Source organism: Misgurnus anguillicaudatus, chromosome 16, assembly GCF_027580225.2.
Source record: "Misgurnus anguillicaudatus chromosome 16, ASM2758022v2, whole genome shotgun sequence".
Classification (NCBI taxonomy): domain Eukaryota; kingdom Metazoa; phylum Chordata; class Actinopteri; order Cypriniformes; family Cobitidae; genus Misgurnus; species Misgurnus anguillicaudatus.
This window is the reverse complement of record NC_073352.2, coordinates 18,362,315-18,376,872: the sequence shown is the minus strand read 5'-3', so window position 1 is coordinate 18,376,872 and position 14,558 is coordinate 18,362,315. Positions and strand designations below refer to the sequence as shown.

Sequence of the window (14,558 nt, the reverse complement as noted above, 5' to 3'; positions counted from 1 at the left end):
TACGAGTTGTATATTTTTTATAATTCCTTGTATACTTTTTGAATTTCTGAAAAAAAAAGTTGCTTTCAACTTTAATCCCTGGTTCTGTCCAGTAGGGGGCAAGCGACTCTGAATTATTAACATCTAGGACCAAACTAGCATCACCCTTTTTGGCAAACAGATTTGTTTTTTGATTGCCAGGCGAAAGAAATGGTTCTTTCAGGTATGTTTTATGGATTATGTACACAACATATTTTTAATATCCCTTATAGATGGCCTTAAAACGCCGCTGTTTAGCAACATCCACGCATTTGGCGTATGCTTTAATCCAAAGTGACAGTGCAAACAGTAACCGTTACATTATGTATATTTCGCTGGGATCAAATCCATACTTTGCTCTTACACTTGAGCTATAGGAGTACTCGTTTTGCTTTTCCCTAATCTCACAGTTTACAGTATGTTTTTATAACTCTTAGGTTGTTATGAAAGATTTGGTGGACTGTTACTGCAGACCGCCCTTCTCACAAGCGTTCCCTCAAAACTTCCCAATAGGCTACACACGAGGCACGAGCCAGATAACGGACTGCACGTCACGCTCACAGCATCTCGCATTCATATCAGACCTTTACAAAACAACACAATCGCAATTTTAGAGAAAACATCAGGTGAAAAGTTTGGTCGGAGACAACGAAAGCGTGATACCTTATCCCGAAACCAGTTTTGAAGGGTTATTTTTGTCGAAACGGACTGTACACACCGCAAAGTTTATATTGGATGTAACTAGCATCACAATCTACACGTCATGGTTCATAAATACGGTAAGTGCTGTTAAATCAGAGTCACATTTAGTCGTTTTAAGTAGCCGTTATCTAGAATAGTCGATATCTAATAATGAAATATTGACATCATCATCCAGTTTGATAAACTTTTTCTCCTTAAGTTACGATATGTGGAATTTCAAACAGGAAGTATACATCTAAAGTTTTGTGTAACTTTAAACTGTTACATAGGCTGTGTGAAATACAAGCCATCCCGACCCAATTAAAACTTTACAAACTGATTTGTTTATCTGCAACCTCTTCCCATCATCTTACTTCGAACCAACACCTGAAGAGATGATAACATCACACCCAATAGCTTTATATTACAGTAATATAGTTCAAGCACACATTTCAAACATAGCTGAAGTTGTTATGCATTTCATTGTTTAAGTCACAAGCACTTGGACCCATTCCCTAAGCTGGTTGGCTGGTTTTAGCTGGTTAAGATGTTGTAGCAGGCTGGTTTGGCAACTTTTTCACCAGTCTGGAAGCTTGATGGCTGGTCTTAGCTGGTTTAAGATGGAAGTAGCTGGATTAAGCTGGTCCTCCCAGCCTGGTTAATCTGGTCAAACTGGTCTTCCAGCCTGATCAAGCTGGTATGTCCACTGGTTTAAGATGATGGGTAATCTGTTCTCACAGCTTGACCATTTTTGGTGGGTCAGATGGGTTTTGCTGGTGGGTAAACTGGCCTCCCAGCCTGACTTTGATCAGTGTCCAAAACCCCTCTAAAACCAGCCTTCTACGCCATCTTACACTGTTGCAGTAAAACCAGGCTGGGAGACCAACTACAGTATAACCAGCCAACCATCTTAGGCTGGTTTTAGCTGGTTTTGTCAGTATGCTGGTTTTTAGACTCGGTGTACTTAAGAGGAACTGACATTAATAAATCTTAAGTTAAATCCAAGACAAAGACTAGCATTATTTTTGACCCTGGACCACAAAACTTTATACATCATCTGAAAGTTGAATAAATAAACTTTTCATTGATGTATGGTTTGTTAGGATATTTTATATTTGGCAGAGATGCAACTATTTAAAAATCTGGAATCTGAGGGTGCAAAAAAATCTAAATATTGAGAAAATCCTAACTTAATATCCTAATGATATTTGGCATTAAAAAATGCTAATTTTCACCCATAGAATGTATTTCTGGCTATTGCTACTGAAGCGAAATGAAAATTAAGCGAAAGCACGTAGGAGGGCGGAGCCAGGCTAACAAAATCTACTTATAAGTTTGTTGTGGTCCAGGTTCACATTTGAAGTTATCCATTGCAATGACAGGTTTTAAAGTGTGGGTTAAAAGAATATTTCAGTCAAATATGAAAATTCGCTTATAGTTTACTCTCAATGTCATCCCACACGTATATGACTTTGTTTTTTCAATTGGACACAAGAAAATAATTTTATATTAAAACACTGTCATGTTATCTTCTTACATATGAAAGCCAATATGCTGAAGCTCCATACAGCACAGCAGTACATCCATCATTAATGCTATCCAGATGGGTTATATAATGTCTTCTAAAGTGAAATATACGTTTTTGTAAGAAAAAAAACAATATTTTTTTAGCTAATTTTGTGAATTTGAAATGTAGTAGATCTGAGCTAACTTCAAATCTCATTGGTTCTCACACATCTTGTGACGAAACATGCATATGCAGGGCTCCAGACTAACACAGCACAGTGGCCCCCCAACTGAAAATTTTAGGGGTGCAACTAGAAAATTTAGGGGCACACACTGTAAATCAACATGCTAACCAAATATGAAAGTTTCTACTAATTTCCACTGTATTACTAATAAATACTTTAATGATAGATGCAGAAAGTACAATGTGCCATTTCAAATTCAGTGTCACATCACAAAAAAAGGTCAAATTTACTGGTCACACATGTGCGACTGGATGTAAAATTCAGTGGCACATACTCAAATTTTAGTGGCAGTCTAGAGCCCTGATATGACAATTATTCACAGATATGTTAGTCAGTTCCATATAAAATAACAAAAGTCATATATAACCAACGCTATCTCACGAGAATTCCTATTTTACGAGTTAGCTAATTTGTATTAATTCATACGACCACGATTCCTAAGTTTTGGTACGATTTGCCTTGACCCCCTGTGACGTTTGGGTTAGGTGCGGGGTTAAGTTTTCTTGTTGTTGTTTTTTCATGAGAATCGATTTTGCACGATTAACTTCATATGAATTGATACAAATTAGCCAACTCGTAAAATATGTACGATTGGAGATCAGGCTGATATAACAATACATCTGGGATGGCATGGTGTGGTGAGTACAATATGAGAGCTCCTTTATTTCTCCAAATAATGCACTTTTCAGACACTCTGCAGTCTCTCTCTCAACTGAATGTGCTGTAAAGACGTTTATTTTTATCTGCATGCTGAAAAATTGTTCTTAGACTGCCCTGGTTAAGTTGAACATCTGGCTACACACTCCTTGAAGGGCTTCTCATACAGTAATTACAGGCATCTAATGTCAGCTTTCTAGTGCAGTAGAAAGCTTTTTAAAATTAGGCTTACTGTCTGACATCTAAATATGTGTTCAGACTGTCATAAGCTATGAGTAGGTATTAGGTAATAAGAAAAGCTTAAACACGAGGTGTAATAGAATAGTAATTGTAAGTTGACACATACAGTATCTTTTTCCTGTTTCATTGATTTCAGATACTAAGAGAGCTGTTGGATTACTAAAGCAGTACCATGAAAGTCTCACCAATCCAGAGGAGCAGGCTTTGAAGACTAGTGTGGAAAAGGTCTCTACCATCTTTGATAGCCAGCTTTTTCAGGCTCTGTTGGGTGAGGTTTGTTTCTGTGTAAACTGTACTGGCTCAAAAAACAAATAGTGATGAAGTGTCATTATTTAGGGCTGTACCACTTAACTTCAGCACATTTTATCCTGAGCAAAACCTTCCAAAAATAATGTTAAGGGGTTTTACAGTTTGTACAGTTTGTTTAAACACTGCTAATATTTTTCTTAATGGTACATTTATATTGTTATATGGAGTGGTTAATGGTTGCTCTACTATAACATTTGATTTAGGAAATTATAGTATTGCCCAATAAAGAGACCAAAACGTTTTGATGAACGTTTGTAACCAAACCGAGTAGAAGACCATTGACTTCAATTATAGGAAAAAAGAATATAGGATGGAAATTAATGGTGCTTCTGATTTTTCAAAATATCTTCCTTTGTGTTCATCAGAACAAATAAATGTATGCAGGTTTGTAACATCATGAGAGTGAGTAAATGATGACAGAATTTAAATTTTTAGGTGAACTATTCCTTTAACATGTTATTCTCACTAACCTACAAATTAATTGGCGTACCCTTTTTTTGTTTTGTTAGTTTTATAGTTTTGTGAATGAGAAAATGTGCTTATTGGGGTCTTTCTTCATCTTTCCCCAGAGGAAGGGTCTAATCAGTTTTGATTTATTGGATTAATCCACTTGAAAGGGTTCTTTTTAGTTTACAACAAAAGGTTGTCTGTGTTGACCCATACCTTTAATTTAATGAAGTGCTATTACATGCACCATCACTGTTGTCTCCTATGGCTAAGCTTGATCTTAAGGGTTTAATGACAAAATGCTTATCAAAGTTTGTGCCTACACTCAATATTTTGATATGCTAAAATCACGCTGCTATTACGTGTTATCAGAAATTTCCAGTTTCCCACTTCTGAAGTCGTAATAACAAGTTTCTCACATTCAAGTGTTTTGTTGTTGTACAGAATTGGGAATCATTGAGGACAAGTCAAAATGTATACAAGATAAGGATGCATTTACCCAGCTAACAATTTTACGTTATAAAATGCTCCCGTAACGTTTCACTTACGTTTTGAAAATGTTTATTTTTTAACATTCTTAAAACTTTAAAAACGTTTTTAGAACAGTTTGGTCTGTTGTTATATTAATGTTCTAAGAAACGTTTTTCAAAACGTTATTAAAACATTCCATTTGCTATTATATTAATGTTCTAACAACGTTTTCCTAACGTTCAGAACAGATTATAAAAACATTGTTTAAATGTTCTTAAAACGTTAAAAGCGTCCATTGAACGTTGTATGAACGTTATTGTTTGGTTATAAGATCTTAAATAACGTTTTCAGAAAGGTTCAGTCTGTTGTTATGTTAGTGTTCTAGGAATGTTCCAATAACGATACAATTATAACGTTTGCAAGGCTACCGTTTTATGAATGTTACATTACCTACACAATGGTAATGTTTTCAATGCTAAGGTTTCTAGAACGTTCTGCTAAGAATACAATTATAACATTTCCAATGCTAACGTTTTAAGAATGTTACATTACCTACGCAATTGTAATGTTTTTAATGTTAATGTTTTTAGAAGGTTCTTCGAACAATGCAATTATAATGTTTCTAATGCTAACATTTCAAAGACATTTATCAATAGCAGATAACGTTGGAGAAACGTTTGACTAACGTTATTGCAAGAACATTTTCTAATAACTTTTAGAACATTTAGAAAACGTTAGCCAAAGTTACGGGAATGTTCCCTGTTAGCTGGGTAGATTCAGACTAAAATGTAGTGTCGTGTATGTTGTCAACCATACATCATCTCCTCTGCTGTACACTTTCATTTAGTTGTCTAGAAAGGCAGCTTGCTAACGGTTCTGGAATTTCCATCAAACACATGCTATTCCCACTTTGTATAAAACATACAATATGAATCAAATGATTCTTTTTTATGCATGTAAATGTGCAATAATTATAAAGATAGTTTACCCAAAAATGAAAATTACCCCATGACTTACTCATTCTCGATGTATATTTTCTTTTTAGATGAACACAATTGACATTATATTAGAAAATGTCCTGGCGGTTTTCAAGATGTATAATGGTAGTAAATGGTGCTTTTGATTTGTAGCACAAAAAGTCTTCACATGGCTCCAGGTTGTTAATAAAGGCCTTCTAAGGGCAGTCGATGCAATTTTATAAGAAAATTATTATTATTATTTAAAACTTTACAAACTAAAATAACTAGCTTAGGTCCATTACCGGAAGCTAGTTATCTCATTACAAAACAAAGACTTTCAGAACACATAATTATCATTTTGTGGAGTTCTACAAAGTTCAACCAAAAATTAGTTAAATTCTTAGAAATTGTAATATTTACCCTCAAGATTGCTAAAAAATTTAAGAAATCTGGTTGGGTGAAGGGCAGTAGGAAGAAAAAACGTTTTTTTATTACCTAGGGGTGAGTATATTTTTGGGGTGAGTCAATCTAAGATAAGAAACGGTAGATGACAGATGTCTTGCCAATTTGTCAAATTTTTTCCCTCTGTGCTAAAATAAACCCTTCCTATCTTATTTTTAGTGTTTGTCCTGCAAAGGAAACAAATTAGTCCCATTATGAAATGGTTGAGTGGTTATCTTAATTACCAGGCCCGGGCTGTAATGAGGCCTGCTGTGATGTTGACAAGTAACTACCACGGGGCCTCTGACCAAGCCATAAGGTTGTGTTGCCATGGGACTGTAGTGAGGAGAGAGACAGGTTTTCTCCAATTTTATCCCCTGTGGCATCTTAAGAGCTGTATGGCACAGTAGACCTATTGCATACGATCTTGTGTATGAGTAAAGCATCTATAAACCGATTCATTTAAAGTTCAGATGTTATACACATTTTGGTAAACCTCTTAATTAATACATAAATTAGCCTCTAATATAAATATGTCTCTGGTGTTTAAGTATGTTTCAGTAAATTTTAAGTCATTTTTAAAAGCTTTGTGACTGCTAAAAAGGGTAATAGATCATTTTGTAAAAGAAATATGGCTCCTGTCTACTGGTATTTAAATATATGTGCTTTACTTTGCCCCTAATAAAACTGTCCAAGTACAGCAGGCGTAACAGATGTTGTAAATGCCCTTCATTTATCTCAGTTTGAATCAGGCCCACATGAGATCCAGTCTGAAACTGGCATAGCACAGTAAGCGGATAAGGATTCCTCACATTCCAAAAAGAGGCCAGATTATTAGCATGAATGTGGGTTAACATGTAGATTGATAAACAAACAGTTCAAGGCCTCAGGCCAGATTAGACCCTTTACTGTATGTCTCACAGGTACTGAGGAGAGAGGTCATGTAAGGCTGAGCTCTGAGCAACATGTGGTTTCAATCATCTTCTAGGCTCTTGGGTGTTGGCCAATGTTTAAAAACAGAATATAATTTGAATTCTAGCAAAATGTCTCTTTGGTTTTGGTAAGTGTGCTTAGGAGCTGGATCAGCTGCAGGGGATCCTAAACTTTTACATTCCCAATAAGAGAGCTATATCTCAAGACCCAAAATATTTTAAAATGGAAATATGGCAAAAAAATACACATTTGATCTCTTTTAGTAGGGACACATGGAATTTTAATTCTTGTGATTGTGTAATATTATAATAAATTTTAGGTTGAATTGCAATACTAAAAGTCACTACTAATTATTCATTGGTAATGCTGTGCATCTGCAAGAATCACTCAATATGATACGTACACTGATACAGGGGGTTAAAAAGCAATAATTTGTGATACATTGCGGTGCTGCTAGTGAGGCGATATATTGGGATATTTACTATTTCAGGAATATCATTGGATATCATTTTAGGAAAAATGTTTGAGAACTGAACCATATACAAACTTTATGATTTATATTGATTAAAGGATTACTGCACTTTCTTAAAAAAAATCCTGATAGTTTACTTTCCCCCCAAATTGTTTGTCTTTTTTTGTTCAGTCGAGAAGAAATACATTTTTTTGAGGAAAACAAAACATTTCAGGATTTTTCTCAATTTAATAATTTTTTTTGGACCCCAACAGTTTACAGTTTCAATGCAGTTTAAAATTGCAGCTTCAACGTAGCTTCAATGGTCTCTAAACGATCCCAAACAAGGCAGAAGGGTCTTATCTAGCAAAACGATTGTCATTTTTGGCAAAAAATTCACTTTTTAAACTTCTATTCTTGCACCAGCAGTGTCATGCACCAACGTGACCTCACGTAATTGCGTAGGCAAGTCGAAAGGTCACGCGTTACATATGTCATAGTCAGATGCACATTTGCCAACCATTTTAAACAATAAACTGACTCAAACACATTAATTAGTGTCATTCCATGTACAACAACTTCGGAACGGTCCTCTTTCTCCACACTTGTAAACACTGGGGCGGTAGTTTCGCATTCATGTGTGACCTTTTGACATGATGACATATTACGTGAGGTCGCGCTGGCGCTTCACATGACTGGTGCAAGACGAGAAGTTGTGGTTTAAAAGTGAATTTTTTTTTTCTTGCTGAAAATGACAATCGTTTCGCTAGAGCCTTATGACCCTTATGCATCGTTTGGGATTATTTAGGGCTTGTGCACACCAAAACTTTTAAACGCGGCTTTAGCCGAGCGATTTTTAGCTGTGATACTTGAGCTGTGAGCTGGTTGATTGTTGTGATACTTGTCCCGCCCCTCCTCCACTGTGATTGGACAGCCGTGTGAAATGTCATTGACGAGCGGAGCTTTTCATCCAAAGTTGAATCTCTTTCAAGTCTCAGCGCTCAGCACCGAGCGCGGAAAAACGCAGAGTGCCGGCTTATTTGAAAAACGCAGAGTTTCCATTGGAATCAATTGAAAACATGCACCGTTCGTGGGCGTAACAGCTTTGGTGTGCACGCCCCCTTAGAGCCCTTTGAAGCTGCGTTGAAACGGCAAGTTTAAACTGCATTGAAACTGTAAACTGTTGGGGTCCAAAAAAGTCTATTAAATTGAGAAAAATCTTGAAATGTTTTCCCCAAAAAACGTAATTTCTTTTCGACTGAACAAAGAAAGACATCAACATTGTTGAGGACATGGGGCTGAGTAAATTATCTGGATTTTTTTTAAATAAAATTTAGTATCCTGTAAATATAGGTGGTGTATACAAGAATAATAAAGCCCTGTGATGCACTATGGGAGAGTGGAAGATTCGACTGTGGGCTTGTTTGGTTGTCCGCATGATTGCTCAATTCTGAACAAATGTTTCCCTAACGGCAGTACGGCACACTCATCCCTTTGTTCTCAAACAGACTAGGACTCACGCGGGTTTTGTGGCCAAATGTGACCCCGGGTCTATTTACATTTTTGGTTAAAAAGATCAACTCAGAAACCATATCTTGCTCATGATTTCATTATATTTCTGTTCCTCCCAGATAGTTTTAAATACTTTGAATGTTTCACCTTATCCGCTTTGAATTCCTTTCGCAAATTGTATTACAACCCAAATATGATACCAGCACTATGTGAATAATAGCTGATACAGTTTCAGTTTCTGTGACCTACTGGTTCAAAATACAGTTTTAACATACAGTACCAGCAAACTGTTAAAACAGCTTCAACAAATCAAATATATTTCCACTTAACTGAAATGAAGTGAAAAGTACGTCAGTTCTGCAAAAACTATTCTGTGTAAAGGGACTTGTAGTTACGCAAAAGAAGCTTGTGTTTTTTGTACAGTGGCCAGGAATTCATGCGGTCTTTTAGGATTAACTGGGCTCTGGGAACGTACCGCTGGAAAGTTTTCTTTTAAAAAAAGTACAATTTCACCACAACTTGGTCTGTCCAAAATAAATGTGCCTGTATATCAAAGGTATTCGAGCGTGTTTGACAGATCTGAAAGGTTTACAGCAGTTAAAAGTGTATGCACACAAATCTTCAAATACTAGACAGACATGAATAATCATGATGATGTCTGCTGTGCTTCTTTCAGTAATGCATTTGAATGCAAAGGTCTCGTCGCTGAAGACATAATTCATACTTAAAGACAGCTACACTAAACAAGGAGGTGTTTCTGCCTGACACACTCATATATTTCTATTCATCACACAGCTGAATGTGTTATAATCATGCACTATTTAGTGAAATTCTCTGTGCTTTAGTTTAGTTTCTGTTCCCCCCCCCCCCCCCCCTTTGCCTCTGTCTCTCTCTCATCTCGCTCTGGCCAGCTAGGCAATGAAACTGCTTCCCACACAGTGTTCTCCTCCCACTCGCAGTGGCTCACATAGACACATCCATGATGAGTCACATCACCCCATTCTTCTACTGTCTTTACTGCTGCACCCCTGTGGGACTCCATTACTGCCCCCTTCCACATACACATACACTCATCTACATGCATCGCTAGTCCAAGTTCGCTCCCTATTCTCTACACAGCTCCAAAAAGGAGTTTGTAGCTCTTTCTTGTTCCGTCTGAAAAGGACTCGTTCGTTTCTTCTAGCGCTAAGGGGGCTGAGAGCGTGTCGCACATCAAAGGCACGGCGAGGTAACAAGCATCTCATTATGTTATTAGTGTGGTCTGTGGGCCCGTGTGGGAGTGACATCAGCAGTATTGTCTCCCTCTATTCTCATCAGATGCTTGCTCCTCTGTTGGTGACCAGAGGCCACAGGCAGTTAGTGACCTTAGAGGTAAATGAGGTAAGACGTGTGGAGGGTTGAAAGGGTGCGACGAGTACACACATAAAAGACGAGGGGAGTGCTGGGAGATGGTTCTGGTAGGAATGTGAGGGTGGGGAGGTACAGTTCTTAGTCAGGCTGCATTTCACTTCACTTTCATTCACATTTTGTTGGCAGATGCTTTCGCAAACTATGAGAACGTGCTGTTTGCTTGCCAGAATTTTTTGTGATTTTTACAAAAGTTTCACAAAATGCGTTTCAGTAAAATTTTCTTCTAAATAAATAAATATAATTACAGACTACAATAAAAACTCATCAAGAACACCTTTTTTTATGCAAACATATTCTCTTAATTGACGAGATTACTTGTCAATGGCAGGGCAAGAGTTAAATGTTGCAGACATTAATGAATTTACAATACTTTTCTACACATTTCTTCATTTTTCAAAATCACTTTTTTCTAACCGTTATATTTTCTTTCTTTCTTTCCTTCTGTCTTCTTCACTCCATTCCCTATGGCTATATGTCAAGAACTGATTAATCCATACATAACAGGGTTTCCTGCAGAAAAATAAGGTGGTAGGGGTGGGCGGAGCCGGGGGGGTGTGGCAATCAAAGGAGTGTGGCGTACGCGTCATGATGAAAATGAAAATATTTTTATTTAAAACACTCAAATAAAACTTAATTTTGAAGAAACTGTGACAGAAAATGAACACATACTAGATTATTAATGAATTAAATGTTTTTAACAGATACCTCTAACGGGAATAGCTGCGTGATGAAGTGAAACTAAAGGGTTAATAAACACAAACTGAAGCAAACGTTGTAGAACGTCGATAGATAGCGCGAAGATTGTAAAAACTGATTATTTCCCACTATTTATAATAGGGATGCACCGATTGGATTTTTTTGGACCAATGCCGATTTAAACAGACAACTTCTGGCCGATACCGATATTAAACACTTGTATACAATACTATACAGTTGGTCTATTAGCTAGTTTATTTCTGCATCAAATTATTTTTACTGAACATGGATTTGATCTAATTAACATTCAACTGACCAACATAAGGAGTGTTACTACTGTAGCATGTAAATAATGCACATAAATAACGTGAGCAAGAGCGCTCAACAATTATATCTAATCAACAGGCACGTGCAACCTATCTAGCAGGTTGTTCAAACAACAAAATCACCAGCTAACTTACTTTAAAAACATAAGTCCACTTACAGTTCTCACGGAAACGCGTTTTATCAACTGGCAGTTGTACGGATCATTTCGGCCGTGTGGCGCACATGCACGCTCGTGGTGTGAAGCGCGTCCGCGCGATTCTCTGAGATGTTTTATCAACTGGCTATCTTCCAGACAGTGACAGACAGTGTTGGGGAAAGTTACTTTTAAAAGTAATGCAGTACAAAATTAAGTTACCCTCCCAAAAGTAACTAATTGGGTTATTTAGTTACTTTTCATGGAAAGTAATGCTTAGGTTACTTTTAGTTACTTTTGTGTTACTTTTTCTTGGCTTAGTCTCTTTCAGGCCTGGCAGGTGTTTTTTATGACTGAAAAGTTCTGCATTCAGAAATTGCATATTTTATCACAAAAATGTCAAGCTCTGGTCTGCCATTTCAGTTTCTGACTCAAACTGTTGCCGCACAGGCGTGTACGCATAGAGTGCATAATGTGACTATGTTTAGTTTAATTCAGTACATATTTTTTAATAAAATTAATTAAATTAAAAAAGTAACTTAATTACTTTTTTGAAAAAGTAACTCAAATATTAATGTGTACGTTTAGCCGGGGCTTGAACTTGGGACCTTCTTGCTGTGAAACCGGTGTCTTTTAATTCATTTTTACATGCAATGTGTAAGATTTTTAAACTTTGTTTGAAAAAGAGTATCGGAATATCTGATCTAATACATAGTTAATAATATTAGATCAGATCAAATTAAATCAGATATAAGGGTAATTAATCTGAACAATTGACAAATGAATTATTACTTCATCTAATCATGAAGTTACAACCACACTGACAATACATAAATATTTGGTATTTTATGAGCAACATATAAGAAACATTGTAATTTATGAAACGCCCCCATTCTCATCAGATTTTAAATTTTCTCTCTTCAGATTTTAAACTTTCATTCCCAATAGTTTCCTCCTGTGTACTGATAATTGTTTACAGTTTTTCTAGTTTGCAATAATTGTAGCTTTTTGCTTGTTCCTCAACAACAGAATAAGCATCATCTCTGCAGATTTTTGCTGGCTTTGTGCTCTCATGAGTGAGTCACATTAAAAGCCTCTGAGTGTAATTGCGTCTCCCCTTTAAACCCACAGACATGAATTCTGGATAAGGCCCTGGGTGATATTTATAGAGACCCACAATAGTGGGGCGGTCTGGGACAGATACTCAAGTTGAGTCAAAAGTTGATATTGCTCTTGACCTTGCTCACTTGACTCATGATTGTGCGCCTGTGTTGTTTGACATTGTTTATTAATCTGTTGTGGACTTATAAAGGAATAGTTACAAAATTCTTTCAAATCCAATATAACTTTTTGACAATTTTGGAGCTGGACAACCTCAGTTCCCATTCACTGTTATTGTATGGCCGGGGAAATTTCATTTAATATTTGGTATTCCATGAAAGAAGGAATTCAAGTTTGGATGTAAATGATGACATTATTTTTAACTATACATTATATAGCTTTATACCACGAGCCTGTGGAATGCTTTATTCTGATTGGTTGAGAAATGTTCCATGGGTGTTAAACCACACAGCTAACCTGTCAAATGTCTTAAAATAACCACCAGAGGAATGTTTGTGGGAAACGTAATATAAGCGGAATAATTGACTCCGATCCTTTGTTTGAAAATAATGCACACCCAAGGTGTAACGGCACTTCCACCTTGGGTGTGCATTATTTTCGAATAATTCAACGTCCCGCCATCAATTATTCCTTATGTAATACTGACGTAATTTATTTAGAATCATTATGCATCTCTGCAAAATCATTTTGATGTAAGCAAAGATATGACATAGTCTAACTACTAAAATATTTAAATTTAAATATATTTCCATTTCTCACAATGATATCACTATTACATTATTCTCAGATATTCAAGAATGCTACGAGGTAACCCTGCAAATGAATGCAGTACCAAATGGAGTTAAAGAGAGCTGCCTTGTGGACACATGGGAGGTAAGAGCCCCAAAGAAAAGGGTGGGTTTGTTTTTACTGCATACCATATAAATTCCTATAATCTTGTTTAAAAAGGTTGACTTTAAAAAACAGAAAGACTATGTGTGAGTAAGAGGGAACAGGAAAAGAATGAAAGCGTGAGTGTGAAACTGTTTCAGACAGTACAGAGCATTAGTCATTTCCAGAATGGACCGCAGTGATAACATCAAACGCTCATCAGTAGCCTCAGTGATGATGTCATCAAGACCTTTCGTTACAAGTGTCTGCAGTCATGTGACCATGCCAAGTATTTATAGGCATACTACAGAAAATAACCTTAACTTCTGTCTTGGTTCTGTTAAAAGCACTGCAGTAAGGGAGGATCACTTTGTGGTCTCTCTGAGGGTTCATGCAAACATGCATTTGGGTTTGTCCAAAAGAGTCCCTTGTTCATCCAGTAAAGCATCGCCCAGTCACTGCTGTTTTAATATGGGGGGTTTCAACTTATACAACGTATTCTCCCTAAATTCAGATTCTAAAGCCCTGTATACATTGCACGATTTGTGAAACAATCGTCACGATTTCTGTAATCGTGGCTCTTTATTGGTGGTCCTATGTCGTACAGTGAGAGAGGTTCAAAGACAGCCGTTTTCCCGGTCTTGCGTCCAAAGATAAACTACAATAGTTTTCTGACAGTGTCAGAAATCAAGCATCGTCAACGCACAGTGTGTTTGCTGCTTCGACATGCATACTGGTATTTGTTTACCACTAGCGCATGCTGGTGACGTTGCGCTAACGTGTGACGCATCCGTCAAAGCCTCCGTGTCATCATCGTACAGTCTACATTGTTGTCGTACCCAAGTTTAAAAGATGTCACACAGTGTGATAAGGTGATGATCTTATAGGAGTGCAAAAATCCTGCAGTAAATTCTGGGCTTAAGATACTGTAGGGACCACACATATAAGCAAATTGATTTTAAATGTTATTATAACGTTCATTAAAAAGATTATTACATCGTATAATTTTGTAAAAATACTTTTCAGATTAGTTTTTTTCAGACATTTAAAGGTATGTGTGTAAATGATTTTAATTTAATGTAATGTCTGTGTTTGTGCCAGTTGTAAAACTTTACTGTGTGCACCCAACC

The 14,558-nt window shown here is 36.7% G+C and overlaps 1 protein-coding gene across 4 annotated transcripts in view; it reads left to right on the top strand.

Moving 5' to 3' along the window:
• The first annotated feature begins 165 nt into the window (after positions 1–165).
• Positions 166–14,558, top strand: part of dlg3 (discs, large homolog 3 (Drosophila)) — a 106,976-nt gene continuing 92,583 nt past the window's right edge. The window contains exons 1-3 of one of the 4 annotated variants that reach the window (XM_073854249.1): positions 166–202; positions 3,484–3,615; positions 13,346–13,431. In XM_073854249.1, coding sequence (XP_073710350.1) covers positions 190–202; positions 3,484–3,615; positions 13,346–13,431 — 231 coding nt within the window. In that variant the 5' untranslated portion in view covers positions 166–189. Of the gene's footprint in view, positions 203–498; positions 798–3,477; positions 3,616–13,345; positions 13,432–14,558 lie in introns of those variants that run through there. The other 3 variants (XM_073854248.1, XM_073854256.1, XM_073854255.1) reach the window with 3 other exon arrangements.